General features: G+C 41.5%; 1 protein-coding gene across 1 annotated transcript in view; it reads left to right on the plus strand.

Moving 5' to 3' along the window:
* The window catches only part of FBXO32 (F-box protein 32), a 39,490-nt gene extending 19,623 nt beyond the window's left edge, over window positions 1-19,867 (plus strand). The window contains exons 5-9 of the mRNA XM_036764335.1: window positions 11,075-11,168; window positions 11,792-11,976; window positions 16,822-17,004; window positions 18,038-18,181; window positions 19,253-19,867. Of these exons, the coding sequence (XP_036620230.1) occupies window positions 11,075-11,168; window positions 11,792-11,976; window positions 16,822-17,004; window positions 18,038-18,181; window positions 19,253-19,342 (696 nt within the window). The 3' untranslated portion in view covers window positions 19,343-19,867. The remainder of the gene's footprint in view (window positions 1-11,074; window positions 11,169-11,791; window positions 11,977-16,821; window positions 17,005-18,037; window positions 18,182-19,252) is intronic.
* The last annotated feature ends 417 nt before the right edge of the window (window positions 19,868-20,284 follow it).

The raw sequence follows: 20,284 nt of genomic DNA on the forward strand, positions 1-20,284 counted from the left end.
GAGTTGGTTTGCACCATGACCTGAAGGTCAGCACACTTGGGTTCTGCCGCTCAGGAGATGGAGAGGAAGTTTCAAAGGCTGGGACCCTTCCTGGAGTTGGAGTGTAGTTACCATTAGGAGGAATTCTCTGAGAGATCCCAGCTGCCATAAGGGCACATAGGAGACACATTATCTCAAAGGTAATCAAGTGATTGCACTGCCTTCCTCATGGGGTTGCTATGAACAACAAATAAGATTAATTTTCATAAAGAACTTTGTGATCCACAAATAGCTATCCACAAATATCCGTCAATCAACTAGCATTTATTAAGCATCTACTATGTGCCAGAGCCTGTGCTAAGCACTGGGGATAGAAAGACAAGAGACAGTCCCTGCTCTGAAGGAACTCACAGTCGTGCAAACTAGATATCAATCAGTCATCATTTATTAATTAGTTACTAGGTGCCAGGCACTGTGCTAAACACTTCAGACACAAAAGGAGGCCAAAGACAGTCCCTGCCCTCAAGGGGTGTACAGTCTAACAGAGGAGACAATATGCAACCAAGAGACAGACAGAATTAACTGAAGATAATTAATAGAGGGAAGGCACCAGCCTTAAGGAGGATCAGGAAAGGCTTCTTCTAGAAGGTGGGATTTTATCTGGGAAGTAAAGGAGGCCAGGAAAACCAAAAGGCAGAAATGAAGAGAGGGGGCATTCCACACATGGGGGATAGCCAAAGAAAATACCCAGTGTCTGAAGTTGGAGTATCTAATTCGAGAAGCAGCCAGGAGAATAGTGTCATTTATTGAAGAGCATGTGGAAGGGAGTAAGGTGTAAGAAGACTGGGTGAGTGGGAATTGTCCAGGTTATAAAGGGCTTTAAAAGTCCAGCACAGGATTTTATATTTGATCCTGGAAATAACAGCAATCCGCTGGAATTTATTGAATAGGTGGGTGACATAGTCTGACCTGCACTTCAGGAAGAGCAGTTTGACAGTGGTAGTCAAATCATAGCATTCTGCTCTAATTGAGACTTCTGATAACTAACTGCTCCACAAATAATAATCACTCATGTTTATGTGGACCCTTAAATTAGAGAGTATGGGGGGAGAAGTAGAATTGTAAAATACTTCTCTCCTGACTCTGAGTTAGGTAGTACAAATATTACCTTGCAGATGAAGGAGATTAGGCTATGAAAGCTTAAGTGACTTGTTCAGCCTCACATAGCCAATAAGTATCTGAGGTGGGATTTGAACCCAGGTCTCTTGACTTTTTATTCTACACCTGCTATGTGGAAGGCACAGTTCTGGAAGGGGATACAAAGATGGGGAGCAGAGATGAGAGGCAGAGTTGAGGAAGGAGCTAAGACATGGGTATTTTAAGAGGTAGCTGACAATAGCTTTCAGTGGCCAGTATGCAGTAAGGATAAACAAGAGTTCCTGTTAAGAAGGAAGAGACTTCAATGGACTGTGATGGTCAGAGGAGTCTTCACAGAGGTGAGGTCTGAGCTAGGTCTTGAAAGAAGAGTAGGCTTAAGCCAAAGAAGGAAGAGAGCATCCTAGGGCAGGGGAACCACATGCGCAAACATGCAAAGACAGAAAAGTACAGGGTGGACATAGGAATCATCACCAGGCTGGTATCTGACTGAAGCTCAGGATAAGGGAGTAGTCTGGTAGATTGGACCTTAGAAAGGGGCTGGAATGCCAAGCCAATTAATTGGACTTTATCCTACAAACGATGAGGAGTTATGGGAGTTTTCTGAGCAAGAGAGGGATTGGATAAAAGCAACAATGTAGGAAAAACAGATCTGGTAGAGGTCTATCTGCAGGGTTGACTGTTGGCTCCTTATGATACTGAAGTCCGGAACTGTTCTCTTTGTTCCTGGTTCCCTTGACTTACCTGTTAAATAAAGGGAAATACTTTGTTCAATTTTATTTCAAAGCTCTGTTATTTCTTCACTGTGGGTCTTTCCTCCAGTGAAACAGATCCCAGCCCCTTCATGATTTAATGGGCAGTTTCAGAAGTTATCATGGCCAAGAAAAAAGAAAAAAAAAAGATTGCCTAGTGGCCAACCCTGCGATGATGAGCCTCTCTGAGTTTAGCTGGGCTGGTCCTTGGACACCAGACCCAGAGCCCTTTGCCAGGCCTAAACTTGAAGCCCTTCCATATTGAAAGAAACTGCCAGAGCTTATGTTTCTCTGGCATAGTCTTTGAGCACCCAGGGTCACCTCCATGCCCAGGAAGGCATTAGAGGAGGGCACCTGGGGAGGAACGGGGAATAATGCAAGGATCCTGGAATGTACACGCCTCAACAGCAGACTTGAGAGGCCTGTGGGGTCTAGGGTTTTTTGACCCAAATTACCACCCTGCCCCACCCATTGTTCCCTGTGGAATGAAAATGAGGCTACTGTTTTACAGCTGTGTCCACAACCATCCAAGTTCTTGGAGGCCCTTGCCCCAGCTTATTCCTATCCAGAGGTACTGATGGATCAAGACAGACAAGCAGGGAAGCTTGTCGATACCTTCCCACCAGTACCCTGAAGCTGAGCCTTCTGTGTGAGAGCTGTAACCACTGCATATTCTTGGGGTGGTTTTTTTTTTTCCTAAATTGCCACCCTTGTATTCTTTTTTTTTCCTAATTCTTCCAACAAGTTGCCGCATTCCTCCTCCTAAGAATGCATTTCTCAAAACAAGAAATGTTTTAGCTTAAATTGACCAGTGGTTTGGCAAATGAATTGCTGAAATATGGTCCTGTGATCCAAAATTTAAACCCAATGCCTTCAATTAAAGCCACTCACAGGCCAAGTCTTTGGTAGATGGTGGCCTGCTTGTGCATTTTGCCACCCTGAGGCAGGTACTTCCCCTAAAACGACCTCAAATGAGTTGGGCACTTCTGCCAATGCAGTTCCCTTCCCCCTTCACTTTAGGACAGTCCTATAGGTTTTCAGTCTTCTTCTGTTGTGTATGGCAAGAATATATCTCCAAGAAGCCTTTCCTGACCCCTGCAATGAGGTGCAGCCTTTCCCACATAATATTTTGTTTAAGTGTCTCTTGTTATTTTGTATCTCTATGTGTCATATTCCACATTACTAGACTATAAGCTTCAGGAGGGCAGGAACTTTGTCTCATCTAAACCTTGTATCTCTCCCAGTACCCAGCACAGTGTTTTATACAGGATAAGTGCTTAAGAACTGTCTGTTGAGTGGAATTAAAATCAAGTGAATGGAATTATGGAGAGCCTTGAAAACCAACTGGAGGAGAGGACTTTTCAGTATTTGACCAAAGACAACCATTTTAGGCTGTTAAGTGGAAGGATGGAAATGTGTTTTCATCTGTAGCAGCATGCAGGATGAATCAAAGGGGCCAGGGTTAACTCTGGCTATGTTGAAAGTACAATTAATTCTTCTAGCCTTGACTGTTCTTTTAAAAAAAGAAAGAAAGAAAGAAAGAAAGTCAAAGGGATATTTTACTTGCAAATAATATTTACCCAATCTTGACATGCCCTAAGATTATTAATGTGGTTGAAAGTGATTCTCATCCAACCTGTCAGTGTTCGGGCTCAAAGTCAGCCCAGAACTTTCCACGGTTTTAATTTGTGTCATCCATTGAGTAAATAAGGGTTTTGAAAGAACAGAGTCTGATGGAGAGAGAACAGAGCAAAATAAAAGTGGGGGTTTATTTTCTAAAAGACAAAGACTTCTTAAGAGTGTTTAACACTGATATTAACAGAAGAGCCAGAAGTGTGAGAAATCACATACAATAAAGTGAAGCATCTCAAAGCTGGGATGATGTCAAGCCTTTGATATCATTATGAAATGTTCTCTAATCAACCATGTGCATAATAGAGGCTAGAAAATCTCATTGTCACGTGAGGGGAATTTTGAAATGAATCTATTCTGGTTCCTAACAGTATGTCTTGTGCATAGAACATGCTTGTGAAACTGCTTCTAGGGCTACTGTTCGATAAAGAGCACTCGACTTGGACTTTGTATATGGCCTAGCGTTCAAGTGACTGCCACTCACTAGAGTGTGACCTTGAATAAGTCACTGCCCCTCTGAGCCTCATTTTCATCATCTGTAAAATGAAGAGATTGAACTATATAATCTTTAAGATTCTTTCCGGCTCTATCAGTCTGGCTAGGTAGTGCAGCAGACAGAGCAACGGCCTGGAGGCAGGAGGACCCGAGTTCATCTGTGACCTCAGACATTTACTAGCTCTGTGACCCTGGACAAGTTATTGAGCTTCCCTCACCTCAGTTTCCCCAACTGTAAAATGGGGATGACAATAATGGGACCTCCCTCCCAGGGTTGTTGTGAGGATCAAATGAGATAATATTTGTAAAGCATTTAGCAAGGCGTCTGGCACATAATAGGTGCTTAATCAATGTTTGTGCCGCCCCCCCTTTCCTAAGATCCTGTAAGCCTTTCTAGGACTGTTTAAAAGATAGATAGATAAATAGATCGATACACAGATGGAGAGAGATAGGGAGAGAGAGAGAAAGGGAGGGAGAGAGAGAGTGACAGAGAGAGACACAGAGAGAGAGAGAGAGACAAAGAGATACATTTGTTGTTCTAGTCTCTCTAAGCTTGGGTCTGCTGTTCCTACCTGAATTTGTCACACCTTTGAATGACAAATAACTAGGTCTCAGCATAGCCACGTAAGAGCATTAGTTGGCTTCATGAATTGGTAGAACAATGTTACAGTGGGCTGTTATCATACTCTTTTAAAGGGATACTTCATGAGGAGGCCATATAGCCTCCTAGAAAGAGCACTTTCTTGTGAGTAAGAAAACCTGGGTTTGCATCCTGGGTTTGCATCCCAGTTCTTCCACTTACTAGTTGTGTGACCTTGTACAATGTCCTTGGGCCTCTTTCTTCATTTGTAAAATGAAAGTATGGGACTATATTACTTCCAACACATCCTTCCAGATCTAATATGCTAACACAAGAAAAGATAGATGCTGATATTCCTTTCAGCCTATGTGCCTGACGGTGGACTCACCAATTCATTTCTGTAGGGACAAGATCTCACTCTTCCCCATTAATCTTGGAAGCTATTTCAAACCCTGGTGGTCTCTTTGCTGAGATTTGTGACAAATCTTCAATGGCAGAGCAGTAGAAACACCCGAGGCTCAAGGGCAGGATGTGGTTTTAGTTTGCGGTAACTATCATTCCTTCATCCTGTTTCTCAGAAGCATTTATCTTACTGAAAAGAAAAAAAATTAGTCACTGCTGAGTATGATGAATACACAATAAGGACAGGTGGTAATAGCAACCTAGAATTCAAGAGCTGTGACCAGACCTACTTCTCTTCCTTCCTCACCTTCCCTCCTTTCTTCTCGCCTTCTATCTCCTCTTTCTTCCCTCATTCCTCCTTTTCTCCCTCCCCTTCCTTCCTCTCCTGTCTTCTCTTTCCTTCTCACTTCCGTCCTTTCTCCCCCTTCATTTCTCCCTCTCTCATTCCCCATTTCCCTCCTTCCTCCCCTCCTTTTCTTCCTCTCAAATCTCTCCCTCCTTTCTACTTCCAATTTCCTTCCCTGTCCCATTCCTGCTGCCCTCTCTCCCTCCTCAATTCATTCCCCTCCCTTCTTTTTTCTACATCCTCCCTTATTCCTCCTTTTAGCCCCCCCCTTCCCTCCTCCCTCTTTCCTCCTCCCCCCATGGGTATCATTAAACATAATAATTACTAAAATTTGTTTAGTAGAAAATGTTTGTCTGTTTTATTTATTTTTGTCTTCAGAGTAATTGCTCAACCCTTACTGGTAAATTCTCCTAGCTCCTACATGACAAATTCTTTTCTGTTCTCCTTTACCCCCACAAGGAGAAGAGGAAGGAGACACATAGTCTCAGATATTAAATCAGCTTGGTAAGCTAATGTATACCAAATTAACATTCACCCTGTGTATTCAAGCACATACGCAGCCAGAGTCATACAGAAAGTAAAAATGAAAGTCACATATATTTTCAGCTGGTCCTCAATAAAATGTTCTTACTAGCTTGTACATGTACAGGAAGGTGGACCTTAACAGCTTTTGCCCAACATAACAGTCTCAAGATAGATGCTTCCTGGCCACTCTTTTCTTTCTTAATGTTAGAACTTCCATTAAAGTTCTCCTCCGGTGCCTCATTTTGGTGCGGAAATGATCCTGAGCTCTTAAAGGCAGTGCCAGAGAAATACAGACTCAAGCAGGATCTTCCCATCTGGGAAAGACCCAGTGCTCCCTGCCCTGTGCTGTCAAGGAACAGCCTGGGTCAGTTCAGAGAGGCTCGTGTCCAGAGGGTTAGCCATCAAGTGAAGGTTTGTGGGGTTGTTTTGGTGGTTGTTGCTCCAATGATGGGGATAGGAATAGTAATAACTGAGAGTTATTTAGTGCTTTAAAGTTTTCAGAGGATTTTACATGTGATCTCATTTGAGACTCACAACAGGCATTAGTAATATCCTTTTACAGAAGAGAGAACTGAGGCTCAGAAAGGTCAGGTGACTTGCCCAGGAACACATATGTTATTATCAGAGACAGGATTGGAACTCAGGTGTACCTGACTCCAAGTCCAGCTCTCTGTTCACTCCATACACCCATTTTGCCTATGCTGGCTGAGCACTAACACTGATGAAATTATAGTTAGTGCTTTTGAAGTACTGACGTGTGCTGTCCAAAGCAATCAGAAACTTTGGCTTATTTTCTCTGTCATTCACCATTTTAAAAAGGTACCCACAGTAGCCAGTTCATCCTTTCCTTCCTTCCTACTTTCCTTCCTTCATTCATTCAACAAACATTTCAAGAGAAGCTCATGTGTGCACAGGCCTGTAACACCAATGGGCCAACCAAGGCCCTGGAATTGTCGCCCTATTACGCTGTGGAATCCGATAACCCCAACGGCTGCTATTCACAGCATACCATTAACATAAGCTTTCAGACTTGGTTTTTCCTGAAAGCGTCAATACATAATTAGCCTCCTATTTTCAGAATGTAAATCGATCCTGGATAATGAAAGGGGAAAGACGTGACCCGTATTTCATCCTATCAAATTCCATGTTGATAGGACTATGGGTTGTCATATCTTTAGGATGTGTCATGGCAAGATATATTGCAGACAGTTTCCACATCTGTAAAATGAGGAAAGGGTTTGAACCAGCTCAAGTATCAAGCCAAGTCAACAGTAACATTTCCCAGGTCACAGGATTTATCACTGGAAAGGAACCTTAGAGATTACCTGGTATTTCCAATACTTCAAATGCAAAAACCCTTTTTTACTGATGAGGAAACTAGGGCACAGAGAAGTTCAATAACTTGCCAAAGGTCACACAAATCATAAGCAGCAGAGAGCCAGGATACAAACCCAGTTCTTTTTCTAATAGTAAAAGCTACATTTATGTAACACTTTGCAAAGCACTTTGAAGTTTGCAAAGCACTTCGCATTTTTTATCTCATTTGGTCCTCACAACAACCCTGCGAGGGAATTTATATTGTTATCCCCATTTTACAGAAGAGGGAAACTGAGGTAGGGAGAAGTTAAATGACTTGATTGGGTCACACAGCTAGAAAGTATCTGAGATAGGATTTAAACTCCAGTCCTCTTCACTTTAGGTCAGCACTCTCTCCTCTCTGCTGTACCAAGTAGTTCCTAGTTCTAAAGAACTTCTGTCAATCTGTAATGTGCTTGACAGTGATGGTGTAGGAAAATGAGCAACAATACAAGACCCAAATCATATTCGTGTTAGTTTCCTTCCACTCACTTCATTCCTTAGAAACTTTATGATTTCACCAGCATGGGCAATACCTCTAGGAATGCATGTCATAAACCATCCACAGCGTAATTAAAATTCTTCCCGAGTTGCTGTGCACCAGTACGCTCCCCCTCAAACCCAAATGCAAAAAAAAAAAAAGATCATCTGAGAATCAACCTTCTGATAATGAGTCTGTCCTGAACTCTGCTATGCTGGGCTTCTCAGATGACAGTAACATAGCCCCTCACCAGCCTTACAGCCTGGTAGCACTTGCCAGAAATAGAGTTCCCTTGGCATTGCCTTTGAGAACCCAGGGTCACCCCCATGCCATGATGAAGAGACACTGGGGCAGGACTTTGGTGGAGGTTTTCTCAATGGTCCTCCTCAAAACTAGAAAAAAACTCTGTTTAAAGCCTGATCAGAAGAAGGCTGCATAGGCTATATATACTAGGACACAGGGTCAAAGCAAATGACAAAAGTGATCAATAAATTTTGCTAGAGTTTAGACATCCAATTTAAAAATGACAGCAGACAAAAATCCCTAGGTATGCACACTTTATAGAAGGGAAACATTCTTGAGGCCATTAAGACCTAACAGTATCATTATCATTGTCAGCAAGTTGATCTGTGCATAGTGCCACCTACAGGCCACAGAGGCACTGAAGGGCATTCATTGGTTTCACAACTTGTTACAGGGGGCTATAAGAGTAGTGTTCAAAATGAGAACACAAGCTGACTAAGAGAACAAATTATGTGATTTGCACTTTACGCCATCCAAGCTTATCAGTATTCTGTATGTCTCGTGCTTAAATGTCCACGTATTTTAGTCTCTGTGTTAATATTCCTATTTTGTAGGTTGGGAAGCTGAAGTACAGAAAGGAATATTACTTTGCCTAGGAATGATTAGGGTTAAAATATAGAGCTGGTGAATCCTAAAACCCTAAAGTTTAAAGGGACCTTAAATGTCATCTAGCTTAACCCCCTGCCTGATGCATGAATCTCCTCTTCTGTATGCCTGACGAGTCATATAATCTCTAAACACCTCCAGTGACAAAGTCATTACCCACCCCATTATTGGGAAGCTTTGATAATTTAAGTCATGCCTTATATTGAACCAAAATCTTCCTCCTGTAATTTCTACCCATTACTCAGTCATTCAAAAAATATTTATTGAGCAACTACTATATGCAATGTATCATATTGGGTAAGAGATAAAAGGATAGATACAAAGACACATAAAACATGGAGTGAAGAAACTTGATAGAGTGAAAAGAACACTGAATTTAGAATCAGAAGACCCATGTTTTTCAACTTATAAAGAGTAGCTGCTTAATGAATGTTGAACGAGTGACTGAGTGAATGAATGAATGAACTGTCGCACTACCTGTGTGATCTCAAGTAAATCACTTAAGCTGTCTGGGCCTCAATGTACTCGTCTATAAAATGAGGAGGCTGAACAGATGACCTCTAAAGCCCTTTCTGGCCCTAGAGCCTAAGGTCCCACCTCAGAAGTATATGTGTTATATTTTGATTTGTCAGTCAGCTGCTTTGGCCACCAAATACTTTTTGATTCTATTCTTCCTCCTTTCAAAGCAACCTATCAGACCAAAGGCCTGAGGGCATAACCCCTTCCTCGATTGCACAGTCCCCACACCCCCACACCCCACCCACCCGCACCTTGTGACTTGGAGCATTTTTAGACACGGTTTAAAATAGCCTATTACCATTAAGTGGCTGATGGTTACAATGGACCTTGGATTTGGGATGGGCTTCTCAGTCAGAATCCTTCTCGGTGTTAGGGCTTTTTTCCCCTTAATGATGAGTCACAGTACAAGGCAGCCTGCCCTTCTCAGCAATGATCTAGGTTTTTGTTTTCTTTCATCTTACTTTGTGAGGGTCATATGAGGTGCAGGATATTAATAGAACATCAACCTTCTGATCCAGGGTGTTGGCCGAGCCAATAAGTAGAAGGGTTGATCTGTCACTTTTAACCACTCCAGCTCCTCAGTTGACAGTCACATGTCCAGGGAAGAGTGCTGAGCAAAATAGGCAAGTAACAGAACTAAGTTTCTTTGTTGTGAGCTCACAGTACACAGCCGAGTACAAACCCAATGTTTATACATGCTGGTCATTCTTTGTTGCATGCACAACCCATAACTTGAGTGGTGATCTAGACTAGACCAAAGGTTCTTAACCTCCAGCCCATGGACTTTTTTTTTAACATACATATTTTTATGACTGAATTTCAGTCTAATTGTTTTCTTTGTAATCCTGTGTATTTTGCTTTATGCATTTAAACACGTTATTCTGAAAAGGGGTCCACGAGCTTCACAAAATTGCCAAAGGGGTCCAGGACACCAAAAAGGTTAGGAGGTTTTGCTTTAGGTGAATCAGATACTGCAAAAATTGGGGAGATAGCATGGTCTGATTAAAAGAGCAGCAAACAAGGAGCTGAGAGGAGACCTGGTATGAGGGCTGCTTTTACCAATAATTTGTTGCATGACCTTGGCCAAGTTACTTAAATTCTTTCTGCCCTTTCTTCCCTTATCTGTAGGAAAAAAAATTATAGAGATTGAACTAAATGATTTCTAAAGTCCATTTCTAGTTCTCAAAATTATGTAAAGATTTCTTTCATAGCCTCCCTCCTCCATTCCTAGTAACAACATTACAACATTAGCCACCTTGGACTTGGGGAAGGGAACATTTTATTAGTACCTTTGATTCTTCTAACCCCAAATGTAATTATATTCAGACTCCATTGAAAAAGTATACCTACTTTGGTAAACTCTAAAAAGATTTAATAAAGGTTTAAATTATATAATGAAAGTATAATCCACTTGGTTATTTGGGGCTGGTTACCCAGAAACCTTGATTCTCCCCCATCATCTTCCTCTGTTCATATTTTGAACCTTTCAGTGTTCTTTGCTAGTTCTTTATAACATTAGGGCTGGGACAAAGAGAAAAGGCAAAATTCAAATCTGTTTCTTTAGCGACTTGGGAGGTGATCATGCAGAAGTAAAGCATCAGCAGCAGGTCCCAGCAAGCTTGTCTCTTTTCAAAAGGCATGAACTTCATGGGGTGCAACAAAAGGAGGACAAATAGGATGGGGTGGTCCCAACTTAAGCCAAAATTCTTTTTATTTTCAAAAAAAAGCATCTGATTCTTCAGCCTGCTTCCTTTTAATTACTCCCATTTATCTTTTATTTTGAGCATCTGCTTCTCACTGTGGCTGGCCCTGCCTGCCATTTATCTCTTTAGCCTTCAGTGTGGGTCTGTATTGCGTCACATGACTCAAAGCACAGATTAGCGGTGGGGGGGAAGGGGAAACTTCTGTATTCTAAGCCTGGCAACTTCTATTTTTATCCACAGCTGTTGGAACTGATAGCAAAATCACAGCTCACTTCCCTGAGTGGCATCGCCCAAAAGAACTTCATGAACATTTTGGAAAAAGTTGTGCTGAAAGGTAAACCTATTTTAATACATATACATATATATGTGTACATATATACACACATACATGTACATATATACATTTACATGTGTTATTTGTGTATACACGTGTGTATGCATGCATGTATGTGTCTATTTTAAAAGGCATAAGGAGAGTACCAATGAAGCATTAAGATTGTTTAATTCTTTAAAGGTGGATGATAAAAAATAATACCACACTGAAAAGCTCAAAGCATTGCTATTATATGGAATTATCAGGACCCAATTCATTGAATTTTCTAACGCCTTTATCATGCTCCATTCCATAAGGAACCATCTCCTTCCACTTAGAACACCATAGTCCAATCTGTTCTCATTGCTAGCACATATCACAATCTTAGTTTGTGAACGACTTCAACCTTTAACATAGGCTCCTTGAGGGCAGGAACTGTTTCCCTTTTGTTTTTATATCCCCAGCACTTACCAAAGTATCTAGCATATAATGCACTTAATAAATCCTTGTTGGTTTTCAATTAACTGATTGAAAACAGCACTTCCTGGAAAAATAAAAACTCAAGGGTCATGCAAAATATAGAAAAGAGGAAGAAAAAGAAGAAAACACCAAATAGATAATTGTTTATTTTTTTTCCTCCCAAGTCCTTGAAGACCAACAAAATATCAGATTGATAAGAGAATTGCTGCAGACCCTCTACACATCCTTGTGTACCCTGGTCCAAAGGGTAGGCAAGTCTGTTCTGGTCGGGAACATTAACATGTGGGTGTACCGAATGGAGACCATTCTACATTGGCAGCAGCAGCTGAACAACATCCAAATCACCAGGGTGAGCAGGAAGGCTAAGGGGGGAAAAGGGCCATTGTAGTTCCTACATACGGGTGCCTGAGCACAGCTGGGGCGGAGGGTGGGGGGCAGACTAGGGCTTCAGAAGCCTCCAGTTATGGCAGGATCTCTATTGTTATGATTTGATATGTTAACAGGGCCCTCAACAAGAAAAAGAAAACAGCCAAAACATTCTCTGATAGAGTAGGCTAGGGAGGGAGAGCCAGGAAAGGGGGGAGTGGATGATCTGAGAGAAAGAGCAAAAAAAAGCATGATGAGAAAATTGAAATTTCTCCCAAGTTTGTAATCACTGAAATCCTTGAAAAGGCTTTGAGGAGGTCTCCTCTTTTCTCTGTCCCTTTTCTAATAAACTTCTTATTCTTAGCTTCAAGATACCATCAATATAATAGAGCTGGGATTCTATTGACCTTTTCCTGAAGGGGGTTTGGGGCTGGTACTGACCTGCAAATTACAGTTCTATGTATTCATCATAAAGACAAAAAAACCTTTCATTACAGGGTGTGGACACAAATTTAGATCAGAGAGGGCACAGGGGAACTCAGTCCACATCTGTAGGTTCATCTTAAGATAAAACTTTAGGTGCGGAACACTACACACACACACACACACACACACACACACACACATATATGTCAAATTTGGTTGGCATGTTGGTGAGTTTTGGCTAAAAATTCTTTTTGCTCTTTTTATTTGCTATATAAAACATGGCTCTCTGGTAGGGGAAGGAGGAGAAAATCTATTGAGAAATATATTAAGGAGAAATTTATTGAGAAATATATGCAATATAAAAACTAAAGATATCAATGATTTAAAAAAAGTAAGTAAAACCCAAGCATAAGATGTCACTCATTGCCAACATGATTAATAGCTAGCAAGTATTGTCAGAAAAACACATGAAATAGAAATTGGTGGATTCATTATGATATAGCGGAGGATCAGTCTTGAACTCTGGAATACCTGGGTTCAAGTCCTGCCTGCTTTTAACTGTGTGATTTTAGATGAGTCACTTAACCTTGCGATGCCCCAGGCCACTCTCTAAGACAACACATTACTACGAGTTGCTGATTTTCGTGTGTAAAGAATTTCCTAGAGTTCCCTATATTGATGAAAACACAAGTCTGGACACAAACAAAGCATTTAGATTGGCATCTTTGTTTGATTTTTAGCATGTTAATCATTGGAATGGGATTGCTTATAGTGGTTTACTGAACCAAAGAAAGTAGAGTCTTGTCTATTTCATATTGGCCAGAAGTGAGGAGACTCCCTCTGCCTCTACAAATAATTGTTGTAGAAATAACCGCTAATCACTGAAGTAGCTGTGTGGAGAATTCAAAATACCATGTGTGTGTTCTTCCTGTTATCTTGTCACAATGTCTCTGAGGCTTAATTTCTGAATCCCTAAAAGGGAAAGAATAATTCTATTACCTACAAAGGCAAGTGGAGAATGGAGGCTATTCAAGTAATTTTTTTTAAAAAGCATTTGACTTAATTATCTGGATATTTTAGGGGAAATTTCTTAGGGATTTTTATTAGTTTGGTGTGAATTGCCTTTTTGATTTTCCCATTCTTCCCTTCTCATATACTAAATCTAGCTTTCCCAGTCTGGTTCAGAATAAGGTAAGGAGTGCTTCCCTGTCTCCTCAGCGTCCCCTGGAGCTTGGAGGCTGTGGGCACGCAGGCTGGGTGGAATTGTGGTGTTACTCTCAAAGACGGCCTAGGTGTATGCTTGAGGAAGCTAGAATTCCCTGTTGACATTATGTGACCCAGTAAGGTTTACAAAAATCTGTATAGATGTAATCTTATTTGAGGTTGTTTGTATCATTATTTCCTTTTTACAGAAGAGGAAACAAGCTCAGAGTGGTCAACCCCTTACTTACTAAATGACCTTTGAGGTCCTTCCTAGTTTTAAATGCCTATGATCATCATTAATATTAATAATAGCCCTAATTCACTATCAGTAACAACCCAAGAAAGGTTAATAAGCCATGGAAAGAGCGCTTGGTTTTGTAGTGAGAGGGCCTCATTTCAAGTCTCAGCTCTGCTGCAGACAACCTATGTGAGCTTAGGCAAATCCCTTAACCTCCCTAGACCTCATCTGTGAAAACAAGAGAGTTGGACTGGATGACCTTTAGGATTCCTTTCAGCTCTGGATCCGTGATCCTAACAATAGCTTAATTCTATTAAATACTTGAAGGCTTGTTGAAGCCCCTTTCTTCCAACAATCCCCTGAGGTAGGGAGTGAAAAATTATCATACCCATTTTACAGAGGAGAAAAATAAGACTCCGAGGAATCGAATGACTTGCTCAACATCACCCCACTCACATATCAGAGCTGGGATTCTAATTCATATCAGTTCTGGCCCTCATGTGATTTAGGACCTGAACCCACAGCTCCTAATGCCCACTTCGGCATGCTTCCCCCTCACCACAATCTCTCCTGTACTTCACCTTACCCCTCTGTGATCACTTCAAGAGCAACAGCTCCACCCAGCTTGCATCCCTGCAACTCCCAAGTTCCAGAGGATGCTGAGGAGAGAGGAAGTATACAGACTGGGGAAGCTATGTGTATCACCTGAGTGCCCAAGCAAAGTAAGAATGCTTGGTCAGTGTTCTGTTCCCTTCCGTTTTTGAACTCAGCTCTTCACCCCCCCCCACACACACACACAGATTTATAGTCCGGATAAACTCTCAAATAGAATCCTATGGAGCCAATATTTATAAGCTGAGATAACCAAGATTTCTTTTGAAAGGCTTAAGAGATGGCTAGGACAATCGAGAGGGGTTGTGTTGCTCTTGTCTTCTGGACAAACAAATCCGAGGCACCTGGGATATGTGCAGCAAGGCAGGGGTCTGCCCCATACTTGCACATACTGCCAAAAGCAGAATTACATTGTGAAGGGGGGTTGAAGGGGTCAAGGAGTGGGCCAGCATGGCTTCTAGCCAGGTGCTGGCTTGGAAAAGAAAAAGGATGGCTCTCGTTTCCTTGGTTCATGTTTATATTCGGCAAAAGACGACAAGCATGTGAGTTGTTAGCTGTTGATAAGGAGGCAAGGCTCTTCATGGGGTTGAGGCAAAGATCTGGTTAAACAGTCAGGTTCGAAAAGCTGAAAGTACTCACTCCGACTGCCTGCTGTGCTCCCCCCCCCAACAGAAGCGAATGTCATAGTTGGCCAGGGGGTTTTATCCAAAAAAAGTAGATACTTTGAAGCTCACTTGGAAGTTTAAAAAAAAAATCCCTGGGCGGTTTTATGAGCTCATTCGATCCGTTGCAGATAATAAATGACAAATGGGTTTTCAGCAGTCTGCAGGCCTGCAGGGCCCTCACTGTGGTAAACAACTAAATGTTCTCCTCTACAGACCGAGGGGGAACAGATTGGCCAGTCAGTCAATCTACAAACACCGGTTAATGCCTTCAGTGTGCAGGGCACCAAGCTGAGCGAGAAGACCCAAAGCTTAGAGAAGACGTGGTCTCAATGTAATGGAAGAAAATTTTTGAGTTGAGTTAGGAAACAATGGGGTGCCGTGGAAAGAGCTCTGGTATGAAGTCACAGAACCTCAATTCAAGCCCTGGTTCTTCTAGTTAATTACTATGAGACCTTGGGCGAATCATATCATCGCCATCGTCACCCCCACCACCACCATCATCACTGTCACCGTCATCATCATCACCATTACCATCATCAAGCTAGTATTTATTCAGATTTGCAACTTAACATGTTATAGCAGATCCTTTACAACAACCCTGGGAAATAGGTGCTATTATTTTCCCCACTTCAGAGATGAGGAAACTTAAATAGGTAAAGTGACTTGCCTAGGGTCACACAGCCAACAGGTATCTTGAGGTAGGATTTGAACTTGGGTCTTCCTGATTCCCAGCCTCGAACTCTATCCATTGTGCCACTTAGCTGGCCTATTTCTATATGGAAAGAGGGGGAAATCTAGCTGGAATTTATTTATTTATTTGTTTTTGTCCAGACTTGTGATTTCATTGGTATGGGGGAGATCCCTGGTGCTCCTCTCCCCTCCCCAGCCCTCCTCCCCACTGTTGACCCTTATATTCTCAGAAAATTGCCCACAGTACTGAGAAGTTAATGAAGCAACTTACCCAGTTTCCTACAGCAACCACGTGTGTGGGAAGGGGGAGGGAGGGTGTACTTAAACCCATGTAGTCTTAATTCTGAGGCCTATTCTTTATCTAGCACATTACACTGTCTCCTATGTATTCACATACTGCTTTCGAAAAGCCTTGTAGCACACGTCTTATTTCTGTTTTGCAGATGAGAAAAACTATCTCAGCGCTTGCCCAAGGTCAAGCAATTTTTGAATAGTAGGGCAAGGGTTGCACCTGATTCCCAAGTCCAAAGGGCTAACCACAATACCACATAGGTGGTAACAGATTTTTCCAGATCTGTCTACTCTTAGGCAATAGTCACCATTATGGATGGAGGACTCTAAAAAACACATAGAATACCCCAAATCCAGACAGAACTTTGAAGATGTTCCGAGACACCCTGTCCTCAATACCAGTGTGTGCTTTCTGAAATGTGTAACATATCTCAGGAACACAAAGGGCAAGTTTTACAAAACTGAGGGAAACGTCATTAGACAGTAATCAGTTCAAGGTGGCCTGTACTAGGCTCCCTTGGCCTCCACAGCTGGGGCCAATTTAAGTGTTTAGAATGAAGAAAATTTTTGATTCACTCTCTGTAGAATAAACCAGCTTGAGAGTGGAGGGTGGTTGGTGGTAAGTGATGCCTTTACCTCTTAGTTGGTTGGTTGGATGATTTTCCCTTCCTTCTCCATATAACTGAATCTTCCTTGGTTTCAGCCTGCTTTCAAAGGCCTCACCTTCACAGACCTGCCTTTGTGTTTACAACTGAACATCATGCAGAGGCTAACAGATGGAAGGGACCTTGTCAGCTTGGGCCAGGTAGCCCCAGACCTGCACCTGCTCAGTGAAGACCGGTTGCTATGGAAGAAACTCTGCCAATATCATTTCACAGAGCGACAGGTAAATGAACAACAGGTTTTTTTTTCCTTCATCTTCACATCCCTACTTCTACCTCTCTATTTTTTATATCTCTCCCCTCCAGAATTCCATAAGTTTATTCTCTAAGGTACACATGCATAATACCCAAAGTTGGTTCCCCACCCCGTTCTGACTCTCAAATCATAGAATCATAAAATCATAGGATCTCAAAATTGAAAGAATTTTTCAAGGCTAACTAGTCCAACCTGTACTTGAACAAAGGATTTCCCCCTACAACATCTTAAAGAGTGGTCGCCAAGCTTCCACAGGAACACCTCCACTTGAATAGTTCCAGTGATGGAGAGCTCACTACCAACAGAGGCAGTCTATTCCACATATGGAGAACTCTATGTATTAAAGAACTTGTTCTTTTCACTGAGTTGAAATCTATCTCTCTAGTACTTCTACCCATTGTTCTTAGTTCTGCTTTCTAGAACCAAACAAAACAAATTTTCTCCACCTTCCGCATGATAACCCTTCAAATGTAGCTATCATCCCTACCCACCCACCACTACCAGCACCACTGCTACTTTTCTTGAGGCTGACCATCCCCAGTTAGGTTCAGGGCCTACCTGTGATACTTCAAGTATGTGTGACCTTGGGTAAGCCACCTCTCCAAACCTCAGTTTCCTCATCTGTAAAAAGGCACTAATGAGACCTGTAGCACTAACTTCACAGAGCTGTTGTAAGGATTAAATTAGTAAAGTGTGTAAGGCCATTTTTAAACTTCAAAGCACTAGAGAAATGTCAAATATTATTATTACTCTAACATAGCATGATTTCTGGTCTCTCACCCCTTCCCTGCAAGAGCTTGTTTTTCAATACCTTCCTTATTCTAAGCCAGCTCAAACTCAACACAGTACTACCTGAAGAAGGAAGTTTTCTGGTTTTGAGGTGTCTTCTGTGGGCGAATTGGGTGACAAGGAGGGGGTGCTATGGAAAAGTTGGAGAAAGCATTCGCAGAATCCCTCAAGCCATAATCCTACTTAATCCTCTATCACTACTTTAATTTTAGATTCGAAAGCGATTAATTTTATCTGATAAAGGACAACTGGATTGGAAGAAGATGTATTTTAAGCTTATCCGATGTTACCCACGGAAAGAACAATATGGAGACACCCTGCAGCTCTGCAAACATTGCCACATCCTTTCTTGGAAGGTGGGTTGAAAAAATGACCCTGACAAAGGCCCAGGAAGATTCTGTCCTCTCATAGAGACTGTGCAAATAATATTTTTAGTCACGTTCTTAAGATAAAACTAAGGTTTTTTTACTTCTGCAATGACCTGAAATGTAATGGTGAGGAAATGAAATCATAGGTGGGTGCTTATTAGCACAAATAAAGAACTCCCTGAAGTAGATGCATATACTTGAATTTGTACTATTTTAAGTTAAGATCATGTAAAATTTGATCATTGGTTTGAGCCCGGTGGAAATAAGCAGTTGAATTCAAATAATGTAGCCACTTCAGGGAATCTCTTATTCACACTAATCTGGGACTGGCTGCATTTGGTCCCTATGAGGAAAAAATCCTGAGTCCCTAGGAATAGCCCCATAGAGCTCCGTCCCTATTGTTTGTAACGAAGGAGACCTTCTTTCCCAATGTGAGTTTTATGCTTCCTAACATACACATATACTTTTCTTCTTTCTTTCTCTTTTCCTTTTTCTTTCTTTCTCTTCCTTTCTCCCTTCCCTCCTTCCTCCTTTTTCTTATTTCTTTTTTCCTTTCTCCTTTCCTTCTTTCTTTTTTCCTTCCTTTCTTCTTTTTTTTTTCTTTCTTTTCTTTTGGTCTAGACCTGTAGTTTCATCATCATAGGAAGTGCCCAGGTATGGAAACTCCCTCCACCAATGCAGTTGTGGAATTCCTCTGTCACGGGGCCTGAAAAAACAAGGGCTGGTGACTAGATAACCCCAGGCATCTAAGATTCTAGTTTAGAGTAAGACACTTGTCTGAGGCACTTGAGAGTTTAAGTGAATTGCCCATGACTACAGACCTTGGATTTACCCAAGATAAGACTTGAACCTAGGTCTTCCTGATTCTAAGGCTGACACGCTATTAACTGGTTTTGCTGTTTCCTCTGTAGTTCCTTGCTTTTCCAGGCCCATGTGGCACTCTCCCACGGCACTGTCTAGACAGAGTTATTGTTCCTACATTAGCCAGTGCTTTGCAATGCTAAGATCAGAAGTGATACCTCTGAGAACCCAAGCTCAACTTCTATGTTCTTTTTGCAGGGAACTGATCATCCATGTACAGCCAATAATCCAGAGAGTTGCTCTGTCTCTCTGTCACCCCAGGACTTTATCAACTTGTTCAAGTTCTGAGCCCTCACGTGGGACAGCCCTTGAGAATGTCCAGTTCTCATGGCATGCTTTGGAATACCCAATATGGACACTTCCATTGTAAATAGTGTACACTTTTATGTTGTTTTGAAATTCCTAAGTTGAGTAAATGACAGGACCCTGGAGGAGAAAGATGAAATTGCTGACTGGCTATTTAGGAACATGGACTTTCTTAATAGAACTAGTGTGGAAAAACAGTCAGACTGTAAATAAACTTTTTTTTAAATGATTAGCCAGCAAGACTATAGCAGCATTAATGCTATATTTCAGAAGTCACATTGAATTTGCCTTACGTGCTCTGAAACCCCTATATGATTTCCAAAAATTGGGAAAGCAGCAAAGTTGAATTGACAATAGAACAACCTTGACCTGTTTACAAGATGGAAATTTGGGAAGAAACAGCATATCCAGATGAAAAAGTCAATGTTTTGGTTTTCTAGTTTGGTTTGTGGTTCTTTGTTGTTGTTGTTATTAACTGTCATTGTCTTAAAGCAATGGAAAAACCCATGTAACAGATCTGAACGTTTCTTAAGTCTATATTATATAAAGGGCCATATCCTGCAACGTGAAATACACCACACCATTTTCTACCTCTGACATCATAAAATGCTATCTTTCAGCACACACACATACACAGCACTTTCTCTAGTGCACATTGTAAATTTTCACGTCTATTTTTAATCACTGTAAAAGTGACTTAAAGGAGAAAATATTGACCACAAAGTTTTTCTTATTTTGAGCTTACTTATCCAAAGGAGTAGGGCAGTCTTTGGAGTTGCCTCTTGAATGGGAACCCTAAAATACTAGGTTCAAAATGCTTTTTTATGCCACTCACTGTGGAGAGAACAGCAGGACAGAAAGCCACTTCTGCAGCCCAGCTGTAGAAACTGGAGAATTACTAATGAAGAAACTGAGGCTGAAAGA

This window comes from Trichosurus vulpecula, chromosome 1 (assembly GCF_011100635.1).
Source record: "Trichosurus vulpecula isolate mTriVul1 chromosome 1, mTriVul1.pri, whole genome shotgun sequence".
Classification (NCBI taxonomy): Eukaryota; Metazoa; Chordata; class Mammalia; order Diprotodontia; family Phalangeridae; genus Trichosurus; species Trichosurus vulpecula.